Raw genomic sequence first — 27560 nt, forward strand, 5'->3', positions numbered from 1 at the left:
TCAAAAAGAAATTGCATTACAAGATTCTAATGATCACATGGTACCACAACAAATCATCAATTACAAGAATATACTTACAGCATAACCACTCATATACATATAGAAACATATTGGTCAATCTTTTGGAGCTACTTGAAGTATAGTTCAAGAAGCTTTTTCAAGGTGTCAAAAATGCTTGTAAATGGGTTTAGCTTGACAGGTGACTTTAATTCTAGATCAGGAAACTGGTTTGTGAGAGCCTCCTTCATTCCTGACATTGACATCATGAGAGACAGCTGACTAGAAGACATCACCTCACAGTCCTGTGGAGTATCTTTGATCTTGCTAGGGTCATACCCAAAATTTGCCAAGTACATTTTGTATTTCTCTATGAATTCCGGTCCGGGATTAGGTGTCCTTGAATAAATCTGATTTCAAAGACTTTCACATGTTAGCATCTCTTCCAGTAGCATGGCACAACTTACAAAACCACGGAAAATTTGTTCCAAATAGCATTACAAGGCAGCAAGATTTGCACAAGGAGCAATACAGTGAAAAGTAGGAAAAGTACATATAATCTGATCCCAAAATTTCTGTCTGATGTTCTCAAGAATTAAAAGTATTACTAGGTAATGCATATGACCATGTTAATTTTAACAAGCAGGACATGACACAAGGAATTTGCTTTCAGAACATCAGAAATGCTTTGAGGTTGTGAAAGCTCGTGCCGCATTATTTCCTCTCAGTTTACTATCATTTTATTAATCTTATGAACACCCTTGTTTGAAACATTTTGCTATCAAGCTAGGATAGCCACACTTGGGAATTCGGATCATTTTGAAGAGTCAAGACTTTATAATAACGAACATTAGGAAGCAAGTAGGAAAATCACAGGCATAGAAAAAATTATGAAGCAAAAATTGATTATGGAATTTCATCAAATCTTCTAAAGACATAACGTAACAAAAATTTAAAATTTAGAATGACTTGTAAAATATTCATATACAAAAGGCAGAAAGGTAAATATCCATCAATCCAAATATACAACCTCCATCCATGTTACCTTATGCCTTCCCCTCATTTTCTAGCATCTTGCACAAACAAATTAAAGTAGCTCTCCTTGCTAAAGACACATTAAATCTTTGGGGTACATGCCCATACCATCTCAATAAATTCTCCATCATTTTGACCTTAATTTGCACTAGTCCTATAGCTCCTCAATATATAATTCCTAATTTAACCATGTATCCATCCTAATATTCTTATAGCTTCTACACTCCTTGTTTTCCTTATCTCTTTATTGCCTAACTAAGCTAGGAAATATAGGCTTTATTGTTGTTCTATAAAAAGTTTCCTTTAAATCACAAAGAATGCATCAAAATACTCCAAATGCACCTCTCTACTTCATCCAACCAAACCTTTAAAGGCAATGGATCCATGTGCACTGGAAAGGTACTACTTTTTCATATTTCAAATACTCTACGCAATGACCAATAAGATATTGGGTATTCTTTTAATGGTTTCACAAATGGGAATATTGTCAATATCACTTTTGGAGAATGTTAGTAAATACAAATATGTACAAGAAGCGAATGCTTCTTAATTGTAAAATATTTGCACAAATATCTATAGCAAATAAGAATTTTCTTTACATGAATTTCAACTAGATCATCCAATAAAAGATGGAATCAACTAGTAAACAAAAACTAGTGAAATTGAAAAAGAATTTCTGGAGAATGAACTCCGAGAAGATAGAATGAAGAAAAGTTATGATAAGTTTTTATCCTTCATTTCTTTCTCCACTACTGTTCTACTCCATTTCTGTTATCATCCTTTCTAATAAAATGAGGGAAAAGCTTTTGATAAAGAAAATGAGAGTGCTCGAAGAATTTAAACAAATATGGAGAATACTTTCACTATCAATAATGAAGTCTTCAACACCTGTAATAACATCGGACAGTTATTTAGCCTATTGAGAAGTACATAAAATATTAAGCATATATGCATTTGCTATCTTGCATACAGGATATGTTTGAGGGCATATAAGTGCCCAATCATACTTGAAATAGTTCAGATAATATGTCAAAATGTTTGCACCTCATACTTGAGGGCATGGTTTCCTAAACCATTGAACCATTAAAATGGACTAATATAGTTCACTAACCAAATATAAAAGGAAACAAACATGACAAAAGAAGAGGATGAAGACAAGCAGTAGATTAGTTATATTTTATTGTATCATAGATACAAGATTCAGCTTTTTATCCCCTTTAGGGGTGCAAAGGACAAGGCCTAAGCCCTAGAAGTTTTCTGTTAATAAATGTGAGTAAATTGTCATGCCACTAAACCATTGCCATGAATCTCATGAACAGTATTATACACTTCAATTCGAGAATAAAAAAGCCAAAATCTAGCAATAGGACAAAATGTTGCCACATATCCTCACTTCTAGAAAACTCTCTCAAAAAAATATGAAACTATTGACAGTTTTCGGAAAGAACTTAATGAAAGTAGAAAACCTAAAATGCCAGAAGGATTGCCATGAGTCCATTGAGGATAGCTTGGACAGAGATCCATATTTGATCCCAACAAAACATCATAATTCACATCCTCTTACTTTTCCTAACTTATATAAAGATCAAGACTAGGTCCACCGAACCAATGCCGAGACCCGTACCAGTCGGCAACCGGTTTGGCACGATACCAATTCAGTACCGCACCGACATACGGTACGGAACCGTTTCGAACTGACATACCAATTTTTTTACAATATTTTTTAAGTTTGAACTAATGGTAATCAATTTTTTCAATTTTTCAAAAATTTTAAGTATAATTTGATGTTTTTTAATGTTTTTTGATGTTTCTTTCATTTTGATACATCTTATATGATGCCTCTTGATGTTTCAGAGTGATGCAAAACATAAAATAATTTTAATATAATTTTGGTTTCTAGAATGCTTTGCATACTAGAAGAAGCAATATAAAATATTCTAAAATTAATTAGTAAGACACAAAACATAAAATGACACAATCAATTATATATATTTAAAGTACAACATACATACCGATGTCTAGAATCTCGTTGAGTGGCGATATCTCTCGTAGATATCCGGATCATTAGTATAATCAGAAGGGACATCAGCCCACCTCTTAACCAAGCGGCATTATAGTCGTCGATGCTCATGCCAAAGCAACACACTCCATGTTATAACCAGTCTCAAATCTTTCACTAAAGCTCTGGCTTTGAGAGATGTCCTCTGGCTAATAATACAGCTGTGGAAGAGCCCATCCAAATATGCTAGAACAAAATCTGACTTGTACGATGCTCAAAGTAAAATAAAACAAAGAATAAAAATCCTAAAAAAGTACTTACTAATACTTATATGTTGTGTGCAAAACACTATTGAATCAAACAATGGAGCAATACCTAACTAAAACACGATATTAGGTATTGCTCCATTCCTTTAACGGTTCATATAAACTAAGACAAAAGTTTTATCCATTTGTAAATGGAACTTCAACAACTGCTAGATCTAGAGGGAAGTAGCCACCGAAAAGATAGTAGCCACCAGAAGATGATACCTTAGAATGCAACAATACCCAACTAGAACAAGATATTGGTTATTGCTCCATTCTTTTAACAATTTATATATACTAAGACAAAAGTCTTACCCATTTGTGGATAAAACTTTGACAGCAGCTAGGTCTAGAGGTAAGTAGCCACCAAAAGGGCGTTAACCACCAAAAGGGTGGTAGCCACCGGAAGATGATACCTCAGACGCACCATATCCGTATCCTTATTCGTATGGATCATAGACTGCCTGTGGATGTGGAAAATAGGATCTAGCATACGACTCAAAACCTAATACGTCTATGAATCCTACTCCACGTGCGAGGTCATCTGCAGCTACATCGTTTTTTTTAATGACCTCAAGAAGTATGTCTCCTATATGCAATCGCATCCTCACGGGCTCTATCAGCTCATACACTATGGTCCCTATCCTATGTAGCATGCATCAACTAAAACCCATCGGTGAATCGAAGACCATCATGCGGCAATATCTCATAAACGATGGCTTCATGTCCTCCACTCTCTCCCTGACCATCAGATCTATCATCACCAAAACTGTCATTGCTGCTCTTCCTGGTCTCTGAATCTGAGTGAACTGACTTCTCCTTTATGCTCTCCATCGGCGCTACAACTGTCTTTTTTTTTTTTTCTTGCTATGCTGAGCAGCTGTCTGCTTTTCCTTCATGCCCCTCTACCTTGTTATACTGGCAGGATGAATGTTGTCCTTCTAACTAAGTCGACCGGGTAGCATAGTATCCTCGTTTAAGCAACTCTCAATCATATCTCTGGAAGGATGTCTCGAACAAGAAGTCATGTGATGATCAACTCCCCAGTAACCTTTGTAGCTGTGGTTGATCAGCTAGAAGGATTCATAGAATGTTGCAGCCCATTGCCCTGCATCTACTCTAGCCTCGTTGGCTACGAAACTGGCAGGTTGTGGAGACAATCCTAATTCATCAAGCTTTGATTCCTGTTGCTGGCCCACAAGCCATCCAATCATAAGATCATCCGCATCGTCAACAAAAGTGTTGTCAATTGAATCTGTGTACTTCGCTCTACTTTCTCCTTCATGCACTTCAATCTCAACCTCAGATTGTAGTGAACATATACAAGATTGTTGAGGTGCTTCTATGTCAGACGATTTTTCTGCTTATTGTGGATGAGAGCAAAGGTAGACCAATTGCGCTCACAACTACTTGAGGAGACCATCTAAGAGAGAATCCAGATAGCTAGTTGTTTAAGATTTTTTGCAGACAAACCAAAATAAATCCACTATTTAACTGCAAAAATATTGAATAAAATTGCATATAAGATAGTATCATATTAGTAACTATTTAACGTCAGGTAATAGTTGTTGTTGATATGTAATATACCTAGATTCATACTTTTCTCACTTAGGACAGCTGTCGAGATCCCAAAGCTGTCAGTGCCCTCCCAAAATATTTTCACCTGTGAAAAATGGTCGCATTATAATATGTTAATCATTGAAGATATGAGTTAACTTACACATGCCACTTAACTTACCTCTTCTAAACATAGGACTGTGACTTTTGAATCGGGCTCCATCTTATAGATCACATTACACAGAACGGTCAGAAATTTATCGTCTATATCGATCCTAGGTACAGGGTACTGAAACCTCGAGTTCAGATAGTAAGCTGCAGATATAGTTCATAATTATTTTAGTAAAATTGTATAAGTACAAAAGCAATCTAATTTTCAATATTCTTGATTACATAATAGATACAAGTTCCTACCCATCTGGTTGTCCCACCGCCGCTTATTGATGTCGATGTAGTTTTGGGCATGCTTCGGATCTTCCTTCCTGATCTAATTCTTTGTCCTCTCCATATAATATAGGAAGCCCATTTGGGAGTACCTATCATTATCCATGGCCTGAAGCACTTCGTATAATGGCTTGATAGCTTTCACTATCTTCTCGGCCCACTGCTAGAATTTCTACCTCATCACCAAGTCCTTCACAATGCTCCCCTCAGTACCGGCACTAACAAACATCAGATGCAAGCCTGCTTTTCTCTTGAGGAGGCTATCAAATGCAACGTATTTAGTAGCAAACTATGTCACATCTGATCTCAAGATCTCTCCTTTTACATACCTCCTCATCGGTGATAGAATCCATGTATGGTTATAAATATATCTAGTAATGCTTTGGGTTGTCTCCACTATTTTCTATACCCTACGAATCTTTTAAATGTTCAACATGAAGTCGATACAATATGCAGCACATGGAGTCCAGAAAATATATGGCCACCGCTCCATCAAGATCTCTCCGGCAGCCTCATTGTGGCTCATTATCAGTGATGACTTGTACGATATTCTCCTCTTCTACTTGATCAATCACCCCCTCCCTCAAGACAAGGATGTTGTACATGGCATTATGCACATGATCAGAAGCATTAATAATATGTTAAGAAGTTGATGCTCTGCCTAGTGGGACCAGTCCAACCATCATACATCACCATTCAATCCATATGTGGGCCACTAGGTTTGGTATAAGGCAATCCACTCCTTTAGCTCCTTATTGTTGTCAAGAAGCTCACAATAGATGTCCTTCAGTCCTGAAAAATCTATACCGGAACTGACAACCTATATGGAAGAAATGGCAGAACTATAGTATGCATTGTATACCACATTCGTTGAGATATGGCTGAAGCGGAACCAAAATCCAATACCTCACCACATATCCTTCTTATTCTTCTTTAGCATAATATCAACGCTCTGCCACTTCAAATCCTTTTTAAGGAAGGCATGTGGATCTAAATTATAGATGGTGTCTTCTGATGGAATTTTCTTGGATGACTTCTTTCTGCTGCCAAAAGCCTCCAGCAAAGATGCAATATAGCTACCGCCTCTACTGACAGCCTCTTTAATTGGGAAGATCCTTTTGAGCTCTGCATCTGTCCCACTGATCACAGAACCAGAACCCGACTCATAGTGTGAGGGCCAAAATCGAGCTCTATGACTGACCACCTCATCTTGTTGCCGCTGATCATTCAGGCTCGCTTGAATAGAAGCTTAAATCTATACCTCCTCGTCATGTAGAGCAAATGCCTCCTCTAACTTTCTGAAGTAATGGGAAGATGGCTCTGTGACTCGACGGTCCATATCCGCCTTCTTGGTAATCCTCTCTTTCGCTGCTCTAAAATCAGCGAAGTATTTTTTTATCAGCTGTCGGACCTCCTGTGGACACTTTCGACATATAGATACGTCGAAATAACCACCAACTAGATGCTACTTCAACTTGATACCCTTCCTCACTTAAACTGTGTGTTACACCTCTAGTGGTTCCGACCTAAAACCATTTGCCCATGATACCAGCCAATACCATATTTTGGATACTTTCGATGGTTCCAATCCTATAGGTTTACCAAGCATGTCAATTTATCAATTATTTAAAATAAATAAAATTTTATTATAATAGAAAATATATTTTCTACTTTAGAAAATATTTCTAACTTATCTAATACATAGTATTAATTTTTTATTTTTTGATTGTTTATATATTTTTAATAAATTTTAAATTTAAAAATATGTTTAAATATCATAAATTATGAAAAATATATTTTCTACTTCAGAAGATACTTCTGAATTATGTAATATGTAGTACTAATTTTTATTTATTATATTAATTATATTTTTTATAATTAGTTTTTATATTAAAAATATTTTTTAAATAAAAATATTTTAGAAAATTAATTTGAGTTTAGATCAATGTAGAACCCTACAATGGATGCAACATATTTTTCTAATCCCGTGGGCATACATCAAAGACTACTTATTTCTCAATCTTTTTAAATTTAGGCTTAGGCAACTATGCAAATGATCGCATCAAAACTTGAATAAATGGATACCAAATTTAGGTCGAGAGTAGCTTACATGCCCCTAAATAAGCTTCTAATTTTAAAGTTATTTTTTAAAATTTATTTAATTAATTAATTTTTAATCCAAAAATATATTTTTTAACTGAAAATTTATATATTTAATAAAAATTAAAGATTTTAGTGGGATTAATAGATCAGCCACAAATATACAATATATTATGAAATCATACCAAATTCAAAAATTGTGGCATGACCTCCCCTTATTTTTAAATTTTCTCGGCAATTTTTGGCGTTGAAAAAAAGAAGAAAATGAGGTAAGGAGTGCAATCGTACCTTGTTTTGGGTTGGATCCTCCTTGAATCATCGAAATCAGCATATTTTTGGCAAAGGAGATTTGAGAAAAATGTGAAGGAAGGCTTGGGAAGCCTCCTCAGGACCTTTCCATCACTTAAAAAAAAGGGCGGACTAGTGCGAACGGCCTAGTTCGCACCAATTTCGCCTCCCATCACTTAAAAAAAGAGGGACCAATGCGTACCGGCCCGTTTACACTGGTTTCGCTCCAAACAACCTGGTTCGAAGCAGTTCATGGTGAGTCCTGTTTTTCACAGCCAAACCGACAAAGTTCCATACCGGTTTGGGCCAGTTTGGTGACCTTGGTCAAGAGTGACACAGGGTGTCTAGCATCCCAAAGACTCAAGCCATCAGACTTAGACTAAACAAACATGCCAATTGGCATCCTTATCCAGACTTTTTGTTAGTAGCAACAATACAAACTGCTTTCTAGAAAGATTTTCATAAATAATTTAAGTATGCCACAACTATAGATGAGACTGGGTTTTAGTTGCATACTTGCCACGCCATAGAGTGTCAAACAAGACTACATATGCTACTTCGCAAACCTTTAAAGTGAAGAATTTGAACAAACTTGTAGGTGTTTTTCATTTTCAACCACTCAAAATAACCAATCAGAACAAGCAACAATTCCATATGTAGAATATGCAAGTGAACCCTTACTCCAAGGTTCACATGGCTAGCAATCAAAAATGTAGGAATTTCTTATAGTTGAGGTTCTGTAGAATTATATTCATATAACTAAGTTGTCAAAACATCAAAACATAAATGAGAAGGCAAAATTTGTATAACTCAAGGAATGCTATTAATACAATTGTTTAAAAACATGAAGCAATATGTATATCATTCAAAACAACGAAAAATATGAGACCAAGGATGGCCTTACCAACCCAAACCACTTGGTTCGGGGCATATCAAAACAAGCTAACCCAGTAACAGGTCGGTAAGGGTGTTTGGACCAGTGAAAGGTCCGAACCGAGTGGAACCACCCAGTTCCACTCGGTTTGGAGCTGTTCTGGGAGGTTCTCATGGCTTTCTCCTCCCTTTTCCTCTGAAGAACAATGATTTTTGGGTGATAAATTTAGAGAAGAGGAATTTCTTGCCGATTTTGAGCAAAAATTAAAGCAAAATCAAGTATAATCCATTCCTCTATTTCTCCTTTTCCATTTTGATGCTTTAACTAGGCCAAAAATTGGAAAGATCAGAAAAACTTATGCCAAAATTTTTATTTTGGCATAAATCCATAACATGCTATAGATCTCTATATGATCTACATATTGAAGAAGGAATCATGAACTTTTTCTAGTCAAGTAATTTTTTGATCAAACAAATATAATTATGGATTATAATAGAAAAATATTGTTATTTTATTTAGTAATTTATTTAAACTTGGACATGGTTATGACCAAGGTCGCTGGAACCAGTACCGGGCACTGTACCGATTGCCCGACAAGACAAGTCGGTACGGGCCCGCATCGTGCCTGGCCGAGCCTATAGCGCACAATAGAAGAGGTGGGGGAGAGGGAGAACGAAAGAGAAAAAGAGAGAAGAGGAAGGCCGAGGGAGGCCAGCAGAGGGCCGGGGAGCCACCGCGTGGAGGCGAAGGCCAAAGTGCCGCCACGCGGAGGAGGCGGAGGTCGAAGAGCTGCTAGGAAGCCGCGGAAGAAAGACTTCTTCCAGTCCCCTATTTTGTTCGAAATAGGGGTGGGGCCCTTTTATTTTTGTGGTTTTTAAGTGAAAGTCGGCAATGGGTTTGCCGACTTTCACTTAAAATTTTAAAAAATAAAAGAGGCCTCTCCAGCCCCTGTTTCGAACGAAACAGGGGATGAGAGTGGGCCCCTCTTTCGCAGCTCCCCAGCCTCCGCCAGCCAGCCTCGACCTTCCTCTCTCTTCCTTCCTCTCCCTCTCCCTTCCTCCCCCGCTCTCTCTTTCTCTCTATTTCTCTTTTTCCTTCATCTTCTCCCCCTCTGGCGCCGATCTTATTTTCGTCGCCAAAACCATTTTGATCCACAGCCGGTCCGGCTCGGGATGCCCTGAACCGAACAGTTCAGGATGGTTTCACGGCCCTTGGTTATGACTAACCAAACCTAAGCCGAAATTCAAGTAAATTTCAAAAACAAGTGACAATAAAGACATTCCCATGGGCTAAAAATTGTGTCGTATCCCTACTAAGGTTCCATATCAATCTGAAAGAGAATTAAATTTTAGATAGTTCATAATTAAATACTAATTTATTATTTATAAATTAATTAAAAATATTTTAAAATCATAAAAATATGAAAAATTTCTAGTCTATATAGATAATGCAGACATATTTTGTGAAGTAATTCAACCATTTTCTCATTATAATGTCAATTATGTAACTTTTAGTATTTAATTACTTAAATAATTATTAATTTAACAAAAAATCATGAAAAATATAGGAATGTGTATTGGTAATTGGGACATATTTTCTAGGGAAACATGTTAGTTTTTTATAGTACTATAAATTATCACATATATTAAGTGAAATTAAATTGTAAAAGTCTAATTTATCTTAAAAATAAAATTTTGTCTATTTTTAGAAAGTGTAGATTCACTTTATGTAATTTATAGTGATGAATGAGATGGTTTATAACATGTTTGTTTATTTTTTTAATATTTTCAACACTTTATTATTTAAAATAATTAAAATATCAATAAGTTTTACATATTTTCTATGTTATATTTTTTATAAATTTAAAAAAAATATTTCATGATTATTTTCTATTTATACTGCAATAAAAAGTAGAGTAGAATATAGATGCATGTGACTTAAAGACTAGTATTTTAAGTATAAAATTTATCAACAATTATATATATTTTTCTTATATTATATCTATATATTTTTATTTTTTAAAATTTTAATATATTTTACTATAAACTTGATCTGACCAATTGACTCGACGATCATACTGGTGACCTGGTGAACTAAAACTCGCCAGGTCAGTCTCCAGTCTGGGTTTAATAACTATGGCATGGATCATATCAATATTAGACAAACCAAGGTCCTACTTCTATCTGATGTGGGAATATTTCCTAACACCCCTTTTCATGTTTAGAACCTGAAGAGTGGCAACACATGTAATAGCAAGTTGCAGCATAGAAGGGTTGGTTAGTTAGATGGAATGGCTATCTCTAACACCATGTTAAAATCCAACCCAAAGCTTAAGCTTATAAGTTGGACTTAACACTGTTGACTGACTACGTACATATAGGTACAAGTTTGCATGGTATCAATTCCACCAAACATGATGCCCCTTTTAGTACATCTCTTTACAATCTAGCAAACCTTTTGATACATTTTTCATTCAAATGCAAACTTAATTGTAACACATATGTTTTTAGGTAACTTTCATTTGGTTTGTTATTGTAAAGCTAGCGCACAAATTGGACCATCTCTTCACTTCAGTAACTCATGCTTTAATTCTTGGTCCTTAAAGCGACTTTTGGGTCCCAATTACTCAAGTTTGTTTCCAGAACCCTTCTACTCATTGATTGTTTACTTGACACTATCCTAGAAATAATCATGTCTGCATATAGCTAGACAATTAAATCCATGTATTACTCATGGCCAGACATAGCACACTCATCAACACTATCGCCAAAACAAACCACTGCACAAGTTATCAAAGTGCCTACGTGGTCGTAGAAGATGATCCCCTAAAATTCCCAGATGGAATGCCTAGGCGGCCAAGCAGATTAGTGCAATCAAAAACTCACCAGAAATTAATAAATCAACAACATAGCCTTGTTGTGTAATCAAACTATCTCAAAGGCATGTTTTTGATTCATAGAGAACACTTTAAAAACATCATAGTTATAAATGCTGGGTTATTAACTACCTAAGCTACTCATAGTATGATCTAGCATCAACAATATGTTAGAGAACATGTTATAATTGCCAAAAATAGCTGGAGGGGGCAGTTGAGGAATTAGTTGGATGCGGGAATTCCAATATGGATGCAAGGATCTACAAATGTAGTCTTTAAAGTACTTTAGTAAATATACTCAAAGGCTAATTAAAAATACCCCCATTTACTAGATAGTAAATAAAACTTGTAATATACAAGAAGAATGATGTTTCGAATTTAAAGTGATCAATAATGTCATAAGTAGGCATCTGTCCTGTAAAAAAGTGGCCCATAGATGGTTAGGCACCAACCTGGATGCTTGGACAACCACCTCACCTAGCAGCCTAGAAAGTGCTAGGTGCCTAGTAGGTGAGGTTGCCCAAGTGCCAAGATAGGACCACCTAGGCACCTACGCAGATAACCTTGCTGCTACTGCTACCTATTAAACTTCTCGAACTAGAATTAAAATGCTTGGAGAAAAGACCATGCCTATGAGGCCTGAGAGAATATGAATAAATCTAGCTACAGCCATGGGCACCGAGAGCACAGTGATTGGAGAATAAATCTGCTCATATCTTATACATGATATAATTTTTTGGGTACAAGTCCAAACTATTAGCTAGGACCTATCTAACTGAATCAGATTATATAACTCATCTTGATCAAGGTTCAAAGTATCAAGGTTTAGGGCATTCCTAATCAATGGGTGCATTATGTCGTATAGAAGATCGTGCTTAAAAGGGTATCAAACGGTATGCCTATGTATGGATGGTACACCTTGTTACGACCTTGTTTCAATTATTTCAGATTTATATAATTTTTGGGCATAGATTTTGGAATTCAACTCAAAACCACAGAAAACATTGATTTTGGTCCCATATTTACACTAATGATGTTCATCCTCATTTGACAAAATCCTCCCATGATTTTTTCAATGAAAAGCCAAACTGCTATCAGTATTTTGAAAAAATAATGTCAAAAGGGAGGAGGGAGAAGATTTCCCTAGCCAGAATAATTTTGTATCCCTAGAATCGAAAACAAAGCTTTTTGACTCTATGCCAACCTCACTATGCAGTCTCCTTCTCCCTACTCCATCACCACCTTCAAATTGTAGTGAAGGTTGCAACATATGAGCTATTTTAGACATCTCAACAGTACCAAGTGGTATTGCTCAATTCCATGCCAGGTTAAGATAGGTTTGAAAAAAAATCACCTCAATCTGCTTTTAACTACTCAATCCAACTTCGAGCAGCTTGAGTGCAGCTTAGTCAACATTTGCCTATACCCAGGCCCCCTTCTACCGCCAAGGGGTCAATATGGTAAATATGGATGGATATGAACCACACCAACGAAAATTTCAAACCTTATTCTCAATGTCAGAGACCTAGTGGCTGAAGTAATGATCTTCCATGCTAGGAAAAAAAAAAAATCCCTGGCGTATCTCAGAGAGCAACAAGCATCTTAATGTATGACCTGCCTTAGAACATTGGTGTTTGATGGAGATCCAACATCTCACCATGGGAAGGACATCTATCTGCCATCTAAAATTAAATAGATCATCTAAGTTTTTTTATTCCAACAAAACAATCTATCTATAAGGAAGCACCAATCAAAGAGATCCACATTAACCAAAGCAATCAATGATTTAGGTTGATTAATTAATGTTTCATTCAAAAGATCAAAGCCTCTTCATTTATGGAGTACAAGATGGATAGTCAAGATTATGTGGGGGAAGCCCTAAAAAGTTTTCATTAGAAGATTATGCCATAAAGACTTCTTAACCAGCCACCTTAAAATTTCCTTCTTTAAGGAAAAAAAAAATAATGAGAAAAGAAAACTAGCCAGACACTTTTATGGGCCCCCACATTACTACCAACAAGGTTCGTGGTACCGATCGTACCGACGTACCGGTCGGCTCCGGTAACGGTACGGTACGGATGCCGAACCGAGCCGAACCGATACCGTACCGATAGGGCACATTCGGCCTAGTTTCGACCCCATCGTCGTTTTTTTTTTTTTTTTTGGAGTTCTTTCACTTTTGGATATTTTTTTGATGTTTTTATATTTAGGTTTAAGGTTAAAAGTAGATGATGCAACTTATTACTTCCAAATGATTCAAATAATGAGATGAAGAACATAAAATATTTTCAAATTAAGATACAATCAATTACATACATTTAAAGCACTCTCGGATATCTAAAATCGGGTCGAGTGGCGATGCTTCTCGTCAATATCTGGATCATCAGCATAATATGGAGGCAGATCAACCCATCCCTCTAACCAAGCGGCATTGTAGTCTTGTATGCTCAATCCTCGAGGAATGCGCGTCGGATCATAAGAACTCTCGGATCTCTCGCTGAAGCTCTGGCTCTGAGAGGTGTCTTGATAAGGGGCCCATCCGAATATGCCAGCACCAAAATCCGACCCGTAAGACCCTCCGGGCTGCGCAGGGTAGTAGCCACCGGAAGATGACTCCGATGCACCATATCCATAGACTGGCTGAGGCCGCGGATAATAGGAAGACTCGGAACTTGATACATCAATGGATCTGACTGCACATGGGAGGTCATCTGCAGCTACATCCTGGCCTCTTGAACAACCTCGAGGAGCTCTTCTTCGATATGCAATGGTATCCGACCGACCTATATCGGACGGCCTACCGTGGTCCGTATCTTGTGTAGCATGCGTAAACTGAGACTCACCGGTGTATCGAAAACCTCCCTCCGACTGTGTCTCATAAATAGTACCATACTGTCCTCCACTTCCTCCATGGCTAGTAGATCCATCACCACCAGAACCTTCATCGCTGCTGGTCTAAGTCTCCTTGACATTCTCCATTGGGGCCCTTTCCTTTTCTTTTCTTCTTTGCTGGGATTGACGCCCTCCTGATCGAGTCGACTGGGTATTAGAGCATCCTCGTCCTCGCATGAGAGGATCATCTCTTTGAACGGGAGCATCGTACCAATCATGCGGTGACTGGCTCCCCTCTAGCCACGTCATATCAGCTGTAGGAGTGCGTGGAATGTTGCGCTCAGCCCATTGCTGTGGATCGACCATAGCCTCGGTGGCTATGATGCTGGCTGGTCGTCGAGGCGATCCTGGCTCATCAAGCTAGGGCTCCTGCTACTGGGCCGCAAGCCAGTTGAGCATAGGATTATCATCATCATCTGTAAAAGTCCTACAGATGGGATCTGCATACTTGAGCTCCACTTCCTCCTGAATGCATTTTAGCCTCAACCATAGATTGTAGTGCACATAAACTAGGTCGTTGAGACGTTTTTGTGTCAAACGGTTCCTCTGTTTGCTGTGGATGAGGCCGAAGGTGGACCAGTTGTGCTCACAGCCACTTGAGGAGACCGTTTGGGAGAGGATCCGGATAGCTATCCGTTTAAGATTTTTTGCGGATCCGCCAAAATGAATCCACCATTCAGCTGCAAAAATATTGAGGATAATTACATTTTACATATATGATGGCCTCATAGTTGAAGATAATTCAGATGCAGAGGTGTCTTGCATATTTGTATTGTACCTGGATTCATAGTTGTCTTGCTCACGACAGCTGGTCGCTGTCCAAAGCTATAGCTGCCCTCTCTAAATAATTTTGTCTGTGGAAAGAAGCTTGTTGTAGTATGTCAATAATATAAGATCCGATATATTTATATATGTTACTAAATCATAGTTATCTCTTCTATACATGATGCGGCGACTTCTGGATCAGGCTCCATCTTATAAATAACATTACGCAGAGCATGAAGAAGTTCATCATCCATACCAATTCCACTCTCGTACTGAAATAGGAGATTCAGATAGTATGCTGCACATAGATGACACCATCTTAGTATAATTATACAAATATATCAATCAGTATAATTATCAATATTATCGCTTACCTACTAGATGCAATTTCCTACCCATTTGGGCTCCCCACCGCTGCTCAATGATGTCGATGTACTCCTGGGCATGGGCTACATCTGCCTCCATGATTTGAGCCTTTGCCTTCTCCATCATGTGATACAAAAAGCCCATCCGGGGGTACCTCTCGCTATCCACGGCCCGCAGCACTTCATATAATGGTTTGATAGCCTTGACTATCGCATTGGCCCGCTGCTAGAATGACTGCCTGTTTACCAAGTCTTTCATTCTGCTTCCTTCAGTGCCGGCCTGGGCATATCTACTTTTCTGCCACTCGGAACTGACAAACATCTGACGTAGGGCTCCTTTCTTCTCGATAAGGCTATCAAGTGCAATGTAATTCGTAGCAAAAGGTGTGACTCATGGTCTAAGAATTTCTCCTCCTGCATCAACTTATATTGCGGCCCGTTATCAGTGACGACCTGCACGATATTCTCCTCTCCAATCTGATCAATCACCTCCTCCATAAGTCTGAGGATGTATGAGGCGTTGTGCACTTTATCCGAAGCATCAACTGACTTGTGGAAGAAGATCTTCGTATCATAGTATGTCAGAAAGTTGATGATGGCCTGCTTTGTCGGACCGGTCCAACTATCACACATCAGAGTGAGCCCATATATGGGCCACTTGCTCTTATATGAGCCAATCCAATTCTCTAGCTCCTCCTTATTATTGTCAAGAAGCTCACTGTAGATGTCTTTCGGGCCTGGAGGATCGACACCGGGACCGCAGACTGTATGGCAAAAATGGCAGACTTGTAGTATGTATTGTTTGCAGCATTCGCTGGAATGTGGCTGAAGTGGAACCAGGATCCAATAGCTCGCCACATATCCTTCTTCTTCTCCTTCTTCCACATTGTGTCTACCCTTTGCTGCTTTGAATCTCTCCTGGGAAAGGCATGCGGATCTACATCATGGATTGACGCACCTGATGGAATCCCTCTGGAAGACTTCTTTCGGCCACCAAAACCACCCAGGATAGATGCAATCCGGCTATATCCTCTGCCCTCGCCCTCCCTGACTGAGGTTGTCCTTTGAAACTCTGAATCTTGTCTGCTTCCACCAGAACCGGCGTCCGACTCGAAAAACGAGGGTCCAAATCGAGCTCGATGCCTCGCCACCTCCTCCTGCTGCCACCGATCATCCAGACTCGCCCGCATGGCAGCCTGGATCTGTGCCTCCTCCTCATCTGGACCCTCGACCTCCTGTGACTCCATCAAGTGATAGGAAGGTGCTTCTGCAGCTTGGCGTTCCACCTCCGCTTTCTGCTTGGCAGCCCTCTCCTTGGCTGCTTTGATCTCAGCGAGGTTTTTCCTCATCAGCTGATGGGTGCTCGGTGGGCACTTCGAGCATGCAGATATCTCATGAGAATTACCGGCTAAGTGCTGCTTTAATCTGTTTACCCCTCCTCCTTTGAAGCACTTGTGGCAATAATTGCACTGAAACTGGTGCCGTTCACCGAGCATCTTCCCATGCTCCCAGCCAATATTACGCTCTTGGGATTGCCCTCTCCTTGATGGCTCCATTCCTACGACCATATTAATTTTTTTTCAATTTCTATTTTTTGTAATTAAAAATTAATTTTTTAATTTTTTAATTAAATTATAAATTATATAAATTCTGTAAAAAACAAAAGTTAATGTCACCATTAACATCGTCCATATATCGACAACATATAAAAAATTCAAGACGAAATGGAATCATTGAATCATTTTCTATTTTTTGGCAATTTTTGACTTAATTTTTTTAAGCAATTTAAATGAAATATTTAAAAAACAATGTAGGGGAAAAAAATTTTACCTTGTTTAGTTTTTGCTGGATTTTTCTTCAAGAAAAACGACGCTCTCCGACCCTTCTAATTTTTTTTCACGCCTTTATCTTTGTCTTTCTCTTCTTTTCCTCCTTCTTTCTCTCTGCCTTTCCTTCATCTAAGCTGACGGATTTGGCTTTAGCATTCGGTCGGCTTTTATAGCCAACCGTTGAGGCACTGTGGCACTTTGAAAAGTGCCACATTTTGCCATAGATCGAAGTGCCGCACCGGCACTTTCGAAGTGCCGCACAAAGGGGCACTTTCAAAGTGCCACAGCGCTGGCACTAATATTTAGCAACGAACCGGTGCGAACCGGCTTGGTTCGCACCGGTTCGATCTCATACTTGGTTCGCACCGGTTCGAGCATGTACCGGTGCGAACCGAGCCGGTTCGTACCGGTTCGGTGCTCAAACCGACCGGTTCCGACCCAATTTGAGTCGGAACCGATTTCCACCTCTGTACCGGACCGGTGCCAGTCGGTACCGGTCCGGTACGGGCTGAACCGACCGGTACAGGTCGGTTCAGCAGACCTTGACTACCAAGTAGTACCAACTATTGACCTCCCAGGGGCATTCTCTCTTGTGCAGTCACAAAAGGCAAATATTAAGGACTTCGCTAGAACAAGGAGTCCAAACTAGGAAAGGAAGCTTAGAGAGGGCTTTGGAGCAGATACCATGCACAGGAAAGAACTTAATAAGAATTTATTTCTAATGATCAGTAAAAAGGAGAGAAACGAGCATATTAGGTTTCTAAGCAATCCTATTTTAGGAGTTAGAGAAATGAAGGAGAATCTTCTAATCATAAGCATCCATCCCAAATGAATTTTCTTTTGTTCATGGGTGCTCAAAGAAAAATGAAGAAAGAGAAGCCAACAACTTTGGGAGCCCAGCAGTCAGCTTATCAAATCACATTAGTAGAAAAATCATAGAAGCTGCGTATACATATCTCACATTGATGATCATTAGTGCACTTGTAGCATACCAATGGTTATACAAGTCTCATCAGATCAGATCATCAGGTACATATATTTGGGATGATTTCTCTTTGTTTCTTCATCTTGCTTATATTAACTGTGATATTGATTCTATTGAAGTGCCACATAAAGATTAAAACATTTAACTACGTTTATCTGTCACATATTAACAGTGAACGTATGAAGTATGAACCATCACATCGAGAATTAAACATGACCGTTTTGTTTACATATGTGCACCCAAGAAAAAATGCCAACATATGAAAAGTATATGACCCTTCAATTAAGCCTACAGCATCTGCACCCAACCCTTGAAAATGGACATTGCTATGATATTAGAACAGTAATCCATAAGAACATATTTTTGGATATTGAAAGGATCCGATGCTTAGACAAACCTGAGCCAACATAAGATAGAGTATCATATATCATGTCTCCTAGATCAAAATATTTTGTTCTTACCTGAATGAAACCCTTGTCTTTAGCCCCAGAAACAAGAGAAAAACTATCATAGTCAGTTGCAATCACGTCGTAGGGCTCCTTAGGTATGAATGGTAGTGTGGGAAAACGAAGGTAGCATTTTTCCTTGACCATCTCTTGTTTCTCCAAATCGGTTTCAGCCTCTTCTTTATCCTCCTCTGAAAGGCATTGAACCTTCCCCCTTATTCCAGTAATATAACCATCAGGGCCACCATGGACACAGAATGTATCCACTTGGATCGATGGCATCTGAGCATCAAACATGTATATGCCCTGCAAATTTAGTGAACCCTTGCTATTAGTTGAAAAATTATAATAAGTGCATAACGGAGTCATATCATGGCATGTGTTTACCTGTGTGCAGTGGCAGTCCTCCTGTCCTTGGCCAGCAAATCCACGCTTCAGTGAAGCTACTTCAAACCATCTTCCAGAATATCTAACTGGATCAAAATTCTTAGCCGTCATGCCCCTCATCATTAGCTTCTCATTTCCTTCATCTGACATGCTATCATATTTTGACATCGAATCATTATTTGTGGCCATTGCAATCTGGCATAAACTTTGATGATGAGTGGATTCTGCTGCAACAGCCTGATAAGCAGAAACAAGTATATGACATCATAATCTACTTGTTGTCTTAGAAAAAAAAATTTCTGATCCCCTGCCTCTACAATGTTTAGGTGTTCACAGTAAATATCTACTATTCTGGTTCCCGAAATGCTATTATCTGCAATGATTCCTCATATTGAATTCCTCCTCTGACGTACTAAATTTATACAAATTTACACATGAAAATTTGTATCTGAATCGCTTGTAGGTCTTATAACCATTCTGGTCTATGTGTATGAGATAAGGCTTCATCACGAAGGTTACATTAGGTCCGACAAATGATAATGACCATACAATATCAAATTTCACTATGATTTATTCCTGCCACTGCAGGCCAAATTGAATAAGTTAAATTGCTAAAAAATGGTTTTAGAAATGGAAAAGATTACATTTGTACCTGGTTTTGTGGAGAGAGGAACATAACTGAAGCAGCAAAACAGGATAGAAGTTGTCTAGAAATAACTTTTTTGTTGGATGTTGTCTCACTCAGACAACATGTTTGAAACTTTTCCCCTGGAAAGGAGGATCTTCTATGGCAGAGAAGAAAGCCAAAAAAATGAAATTATGAGCAAACAAATAATATGAGATGATAATAGCAATGAGATTACAGATTATAAGATAAATTGGACAACAATGAAAAACAACAAATAAGGTACATCATGTAGGTAGGACAGCATGATATCACTAATCTGCAGAAAAAGATATAAGGAACAAAAGATATGAACTAGTAAGAATTTAGCAAATAACCAAAATTAATGGTGGAATTTTGGGTAATGAATATGCACAAGGGTAAGGCAAGCAAAGATATTGGAGGAAAGGCTAGAAGGGACTTAGTAACTTAGAAGCGAATATGCTATTCAAAGTTGGCATTGAAGGTGGCAATGAATAAGGAAAAGAAACGAGCAAAGAATTAATCAATGGACGAGCAACAATAGTGGTGTGCAGAGTGCAGGCAAGAGGATTTGTTGAGGGAAGAGGTTCAGGAAGGGTGGTAGAAATAAAAAGGAGAGGAGCAACAGGGTGATCAACACCAAGTGAAAAGAAGTGACAATAGAGAAATGATTTAAAAAAAGAAGTCAGGCAGCCCGTGCCAACAACAAAGTCAAGGCATTTGGAGGCAACGTCTAAGTGAAATTTAATAAAATAGGAGCAAGCATCATAGGCACCAAATATGAAGGGTAAAAAGAAAAGAAGTGTATAAGGAAGGTGAAGAAGGGAAATAAGAGTGTTGGTACCTTTAGGATCCACTAGGGCAATGAGTCTTTGATTCCTTTTATGTCCCAAAAAAGCTTAGATCAGGAAAATCCTTTTTCTTTTATCCAGAGCAAGGTTTGAAAAGTCAGTCTCAATTTAGGCTTTGACTATGCATATGGAGTTTAAGTTTCGGCAGTTCAGCGGCTTCAAAGTTTTATTCCAAGTTTTGACATCTCAGTGAAAAATAAGAAAAAATTTCAAATTTAAAAATAGAAGAAAACAAAAGAAGTCAAGAAAAGTTATTCCACAATATTTTAGAGTAGTTTGTGTTAAAGTTTCGGCAGTTCAGCGGCTTCAAAGTTTTATTCCAAGTTTTGACATCTCAGTGAAAAATAAGAAAAAATTTCAAATTTAAAAATAGAAGAAAACAAAAGAAGTCAAGAAAAGTTATTCCACAATATTTTAGAGTAGTTTGTGTTATATATATATTCTGAATTTGTGTAGTTTTGACAATTTTAGGCTGAAGCTTATATTAGATATAAGAGATTTATTAGTAAATTGATTGTAAACACATTCACACATATATTATTTACTTTTTGAATTATTCAAAGATTAACTGACAAACATATTGAGTTCCAGCATTTCTCTTTCATATGTCTGAGGATTTCATATGTCTGAGGAGATCAAAACGCTATTTATGAAATGTTATATATGTTATATAAAAAGGGTTACTTCTGTGAAATATATTGTATTTATTTGATTATAGTAATCTTTGTAAAGTGTTGTGATAACTGTCATTTCAGAGGTCTTGGCCCATTGACGGTTATGTTTATCATTTACACCCTCTTTTTTACTTAGGAAAAAGAAATAAGAATCATTGAAATGGAACTAGATAGTGTATATTCTCATATATTTAAAAAAATTACTTCCATTTGATAGAAAACAACACTGTTGAGTGCTTGCTCGAATGGTGCCACCTTCTGCTACTTTAGCAAGGGGGCAGGGGGTTCAATTTCAGAGGTGTCAGCCATCGAGGGGTGGGGTGGGTATAGGATAAAAGATAGGGATTAGCCCCTCCTAATCTGAGAAAAGAAAAATGATAAAAAAAATGAAACAAATCTAAAAAAGGGACAAACATTTATTGCTAATTTCAGCAGAAACTGATTGAAACCATTGAAACTAGAATAAAAGTGGTCAATTTTGACTAAGCGAAATCGAAAACTAGGAGTCAATTTCAAATTGGCCTTGGCTAAAAACTGATCCATTTCAGCTGAACCAAAAGGACCAACCAAAATTTGGGGTCTTCTGATACCAACCTTAGACTTAAAAGGACCAAACAAGACATAAAATTAAGCAGAAACAAAAGAAAATTACAGCAAAGTAATGGCTAAATTAAATCTAATATCACTTCAAATGGTATATAACCATCCTTTTGTATCACACATGGTTTTTTTATTTCATTCTTTTGTGAAGGGTTTTCGCTACCTGAAAATTTTTTTTTCCAGAGATTACTGCTACCTGATATTTTCAAATTCCTAACACTTACTTCTGAAAAATGAAAATGAAAACAAGAATAATGTCTTTTACCCTTGTTTCCATATTCATTTTCCAAGAACAGATTTAGGGAGAAAGAGACAGCCAAATACTCTTAATGAAGAAGAAACATCTAAACAAGTCAAATTGAGAGCTTGTACCCCAAAGAAAGATAGTAAGAAATGATCAGATGGAAAAAGGTGTTGCACTAATCTTTTATTTGAAGCACATTGGCACTAATTTTGCCAAAGCAGCTCAAAACTACAAAAGCATGACATAACCACCAAAACAAAGAGGAAATGCTTACAAAGCAAGCTATAAGTTCTTTAGCTTCTAAAAGGAAAATGAACAAATAAAAAGGACACAAAATAAACGCATTGACCCAAGATAAAAACAAGGAGAATTGATTGGTTTAGAACAGGTTTCTCTCAGCATACCCATAAACCTTGCATCATTTGAAACTGCACTAAAGGTAACAGACGAATTTTATAACTAAAAGGCTATCGATAAGTGATTAAACAGTGCCAGGGCATGACCTGACTCAACTTACCACTATGCCAGATAGTAAGGTATAGCTGAGGTGGTTCTGACCCATTGGCAGATTATCATTTTTTAACTAATCAGGACAGTATAAAAGTATAAGTACTGTCATAAATCAAGATTATAAAATACAAAAGGCTGCCATTTTAATGAATACATGCTGTTGGCATAGATTTTGCTCTAGAAGATAAACAAGAGAAGTGTACCAACCAAGTGGAAGTGCATTTATCAAGAAACTGAACAACAGGAAAGGCAAACTCAATACACAGTCACTGCCATCTATCAAAAGTAGAAAATTTAAGTCCAATCCTCTTTCAACTTCTCCTTTTCTCCATCATCCTCCTCCTCGTTTCCTCCTCCCTCTCACCTTCTCTTCCCTTGCCTCTTGCCCTCCCTTCCACCCCTTCCTCTCTCCTCTTCCACTCATCCCATCTCAGCCTGCCCGATAATCAGCAATGCAAAAGTTCTAAGCAATCCCCATGCTTTCTGCCACCTAATTTTCTATATGGTAGAACCTAAGAAGTAAAACGAGAAGAGAGAGAGAGAGAGAGAGAGAATTTCTATGCTGGAGCTTTGCCTACAATCACAATCCTCCAAGCTGACTGAAAACACATGTTTGATGTTCAATGGTGCCAAGGTCTGCGAACAGGTCGGTCCCTTTTTTTTTGAGTTTTTCAAGTTGATTTAATTGGTAATCAATCTTTTTGAACTTTGTCGATGATTTTAAGTCTAATTTGATGTTTTTATTTTTTTATATATTTTTTTATGTTTTTTGATGTTTCTATGATCCTAATTTAACCTAAATAATGCATCTTATTGTTTTAAAATGATACAAATCATAAAATGATTATTGAGATGTTGCATGCTACAAGAAGCAACATAAAATATTCTCAAATCAAGTAGTAAGGTGAAAAATATAATATAATGCAATCAATTACATATATTTAAAGTACAACATACATACGGATATCTAAAATCTTATCAAGTGGCGATACTTCTCATAAATATCCGAATCATTAGCATAGTCAGGAGGCACATCAACTTATCCCGCTAACCAAGCGGCGTTGTAGTCTTATATATTCATCCAATAAGGAACACGCTACGGGTTATAAATACTCTTGGATCTCTTGTTGAAGCTCTATCTCTGAGAAGTATCCTCTGGCTGATAAACTGACAGATAAAACGGCTATGAAGGGGCCCATCCATATAAGCCGGCAGCAAAATCCGAGCCGTAAGATATTTTGGGCTGCATAAGATAGTAGCCATCGGAAGATACCTCAGATGCATCATATCTATATCTGTATCCGTATGGATCATAAGCCCTCCTAACATCCTTTTGTCATAAGACAAAGAAAGGAGAAGGGGGCCCAGTTCTGAACCGGGTCGACTCGGTGCGTCCCGTCCGATTAAAACCAAGTTCAAACAGAACTCGCCAGTTCCAAATGGTTCCAGCTGGTTCGATCCGATTCGGACCTTTTCCGGCCAGTTTCGGTCGGTTCGGAACTAGTTCCAGCCGGCTCGAGGCCGGAACCGACTCCAATAGGCAAACCGATACGATTTTCCACCGTATCAGCTCGGTATAGGCCGAACCAGGCGGTTCGGCCCGGCTCAGCCTACCTTGAATGGTACCTTTCTAGCTGCCAATATTTTCAAATAAAATGTAATATTGGTGGAACTAAAAGCAAAGCTGCAAAATAGAACTATACTTTTGGTTCACAAACATGCAAACTGTTTATCATGGAGAAAACTTTCTTCACTTCCTGAAAAGATAGATTTTATCTGGCTACCATTTTTCTTTGTGAGGTTTTATGAAAATTGTGCATTTCATTGTACATGGACAAGGTAATACTCAACTTTCTTGAAATTACGAATATCAATGGTCTGTGTAATAGTTGTGGGATCAAGTCTGATTGGTTGAGTAATGTTTGGTCCCTTTTATGCTTCATGCACCAAGTCGCAACTGGAGTTTCATTGTACTGACACTTCACACCCAGTTCTTCTACATTTTTTTCCCTTCTCGCTTGCAAGTCTCTGCAATTTTCACATGCCTTTACTACAGGACTACAACTGTGTTTAAGAGTTAGATCCGCTGTGTCAGTCAGAACTGTTCCTCCAGTTTCATAGATCAATAACTTAAAACTAGTACTTATCTAGAACCTGGCCTGTTCTTCAGGCTTCTCACTGAACTATATTCATTTATTGTAGTGTATGCCTTCCTGTCCGGGGAAGGGGGCAGATGGAGGTATTAATAATAATAATAATAATAATAATAATAATAATAGTTTCTCAAAGAATAAAGAGTATTAAGAGTCCTACATTGCCATTTTCAGCCCACATTGGCATTACAGAACAGATGCAGAATAAAATTGTTCCATCGTAAACCAATAAGGCAAAAATCCACCAAAAGAATCCCATATTTCTCGAACATAATCCAACTAATATTCCAAAAGAGGAAAAAGCAATAACTACATTAAAATGAGGAAAACAAGCACCATAAATAAAATCAACTTGCTATTCTGAAAAGAAAGCCGACTTGCAAAAGCAACAGCTTGACTAGAAACAGGGGAAAAGAAAACTTCTTTACAGATCGCTATACAAAATATATCGGGCCGAAATTCTCTACTGACTTACTTTAATGTCAGATAATCATACTAAATCCAGGATGAGCTACTCCCAGAAATTATTTTAAAAAATGGTTAAAAGTCATCTGTTGGTACCCATGAGAGCGGGGAGGGGGAAGGAGGTGGACCGGCGACGCCTGGAGCAGGATCATAGCCTTCAAAACAAAAACCCCGAGATCAGTAGGAGGGGACAGAGACAGGGAAGACTTTGGTCTTCCAGATTCGGTCTGCCGACGCGCAGTGGAGGCCGCGGGTCGGTGCCTAAGATTTCAGGCGACCGAGTTTTCGGCTTATCTCTCGGCAAGATGAATGGTTGGGAAATTGTCGGATGCAATCAAAGACATTCCGAGATCTCAAACGAGACTGAACGGCAATATGCCAATCCCACAGCACTTTTCTTTTATCCGGCTGGGGAGGGTTTATTTCCCTCGCCCGGCAGCCACGGCTCAGCCCTTGGACGGATCGGGACATGAACGATAGAGCTTTTACTAAGATGAATTTTTATTAAAAAACTATTTTTCATATTATAATAATATTATATTACAATATTATTTTATATTAATATAATATAGTTGTAAATAGTTAATTTATAATTTATAATCTAAATATTACAATAAATAATGTAATAGGTATAAAGTTAAGAGGTATTTTCGTTATACAAATAATTCTCTGACAAGCTTTAAAAATTGTAGCTTTTTGACGGACAGTTTTTTCATCTTTTTTTAAAAAAACCCTGAAGTATTATTTTATTTTCATATTGACCATACTTTTTCTCTAGCACAATGAGTCCAAAATATTATCGATTTATTATACTCTGAGATTGATTTATTATACTTTCTTTTAATTTAAACAGATCAGCTAACTTAAATCAAAAGGTTGAGACATCCTGAGACAATCTCAGCCATCAGATGTATTAAAGCAATACATCAATGGGGGGCATGAATATCCCATCTCAAAGCCCTCATCACTCTCCTACTCTCACTCTATTAGCCTCCAGCTTGACCTTTTCTGAATCCACATTGCCTCCAACATCCATCTTATGTTGTATATATTTCCTAATAATAATAATAATCTTAAAAGGATAAAAACTTGCTAGGAGGTTTTATTTAATGAGGAATCCTAATGACTTCAAGGGCTCGTTTGGTTCGCGGGAAGTATTTTCCCTCTTAGGAATATGATTCCTGGGAATCAGATTCCTAGGAAGAGGATACCTAGGAAAGTACTTTTGACATGTTTGGTTAACCATGGGAAAGTGACTAATTTCCAAAGTGCTTATGTTTGGTTGACCATCCACTTTTCTAGGAAAGTTATGTATAATTCCTATTATGCCCTTAATAAAAATTAGGTCTTTAATGCTTCTTTAATGCTGAAGGGTCTTTTTGGGAAAAAATAAAAAAGGAGTGATTCCCACCTCATGGGAAAGTAACTTTCCCATGTTTCTCATGGGAAAGACTTTCCCATGAAATGTGGGAATCATATTCCCATGGGAATACAACTTTCCCATCTCTCTCCTTTGAAAACTCCAACCAAACAAGAGGCATTTCATTACTTTTCCGTTGACCACACTTTCCCCCCTCGTTTTCCTGCGAACCAAACGAGCCCCAAGTTTTTTTAAAGGCTTTTAATTCTTGGGAAGTTCTAGCAATTGGGAACTTCTATAACATTAAAAAAATAATATAGAGAGTTGCATCATTTCTGAAAAGATATGTACAACGTTCAAACTTTGTAGCCTTGCATCATTTCTGAAAAGAAACGTGTGCAGCGTTTGGACTCTTATAAAACCATCGGAATATACGAAACCGAGATGAACTTACTATCACTAAACTTCCATTCTTCCACTAACTTACTGTTTCGATAACTTTCCTTTCTATAATTTTCCTTCTTCATTGGATATGTTTTTTAGAAAGAAAAATTCTGGAGTGCACCCTGAATTTTTGTTGGTTAGGTATTCTATCAAAGGGTTAGTATTTCCAAGTTGCTATTTGCGTCAAAAATACTGGGGAAATAACTATCCTCAATATAATTTTCTGGAAATGACCTGCCTATCAATTTCTTTGACCACATTCTAAATTCTTGTTCGTACCACAACAAGTTAAGGATAGTTATTTTCTTCATCATGGAATCTACAATTCTTAAGGCTCAAATTCAAAATGTGGAGAAATCTGATACATTTAATGGTCTCAAACTCTCAATTACAAACCCTGGAGCCATCAAGATTCTCTATCAACTTACAATTGTCAAGGTTGCCTATGTGCTGAGCGCACCATATCCACA

General features: G+C 37.7%; 1 protein-coding gene across 2 annotated transcripts; it reads right to left on the reverse strand.

The window, feature by feature from the left end:
* Positions 1 to 25745, reverse strand: CHL (chloroplastic lipocalin). 2 transcript variants are annotated; one of them, XM_008778511.6, is made up of 5 exons: positions 25383 to 25745; positions 19796 to 19925; positions 19144 to 19380; positions 18772 to 19062; positions 1 to 407 (listed from the first exon to the last, which is right to left on the reverse strand). In XM_008778511.6, the coding sequence occupies exons 1-5, from the start codon at positions 25436 to 25438 to the stop codon at positions 129 to 131; spliced, it is 993 nt and encodes a 330-aa protein (XP_008776733.3). In that variant the 5' UTR covers positions 25439 to 25745; the 3' UTR covers positions 1 to 128. The 2 variants fall into 2 exon arrangements, with proteins under 2 accessions (XP_008776733.3, XP_008776732.3); XM_008778510.6 differs by having other exon boundaries at positions 19796 to 19928.
* Positions 25746 to 27560: the final 1815 nt, after the last annotated feature.

The sequence above is a fragment of the Phoenix dactylifera genome, chromosome 8, assembly GCF_051530095.1.
Source record: "Phoenix dactylifera cultivar Ajwa chromosome 8, Ajwa_hap1_PhDact_Kaust_v1.1, whole genome shotgun sequence".
Lineage (NCBI taxonomy): Eukaryota > Viridiplantae > Streptophyta > Magnoliopsida > Arecales > Arecaceae > Phoenix > Phoenix dactylifera.

What these genes read in the sequence shown, in the direction of transcription:
- CHL (XM_008778510.6), bottom strand. Translation starts at nt 25,438, where the DNA reads ATGATCCTGCTCCAGGCGTCGCCGGTCCACCTCCTTCCCCCTCCCCGC. An exon ending in CCCCCTCCCCGCTCTCATGG is followed by an intron (nt 19,929 to 25,382) that starts GTACCAACAGAT and finishes TCTCTGCCATAG; the next exon opens with AAGATCCTCCTTTCCAGGGG. An exon ending in TCCTCTCTCCACAAAACCAG is followed by an intron (nt 19,381 to 19,795) that starts GTACAAATGTAA and finishes TCTGCTTATCAG; the next exon opens with GCTGTTGCAGCAGAATCCAC.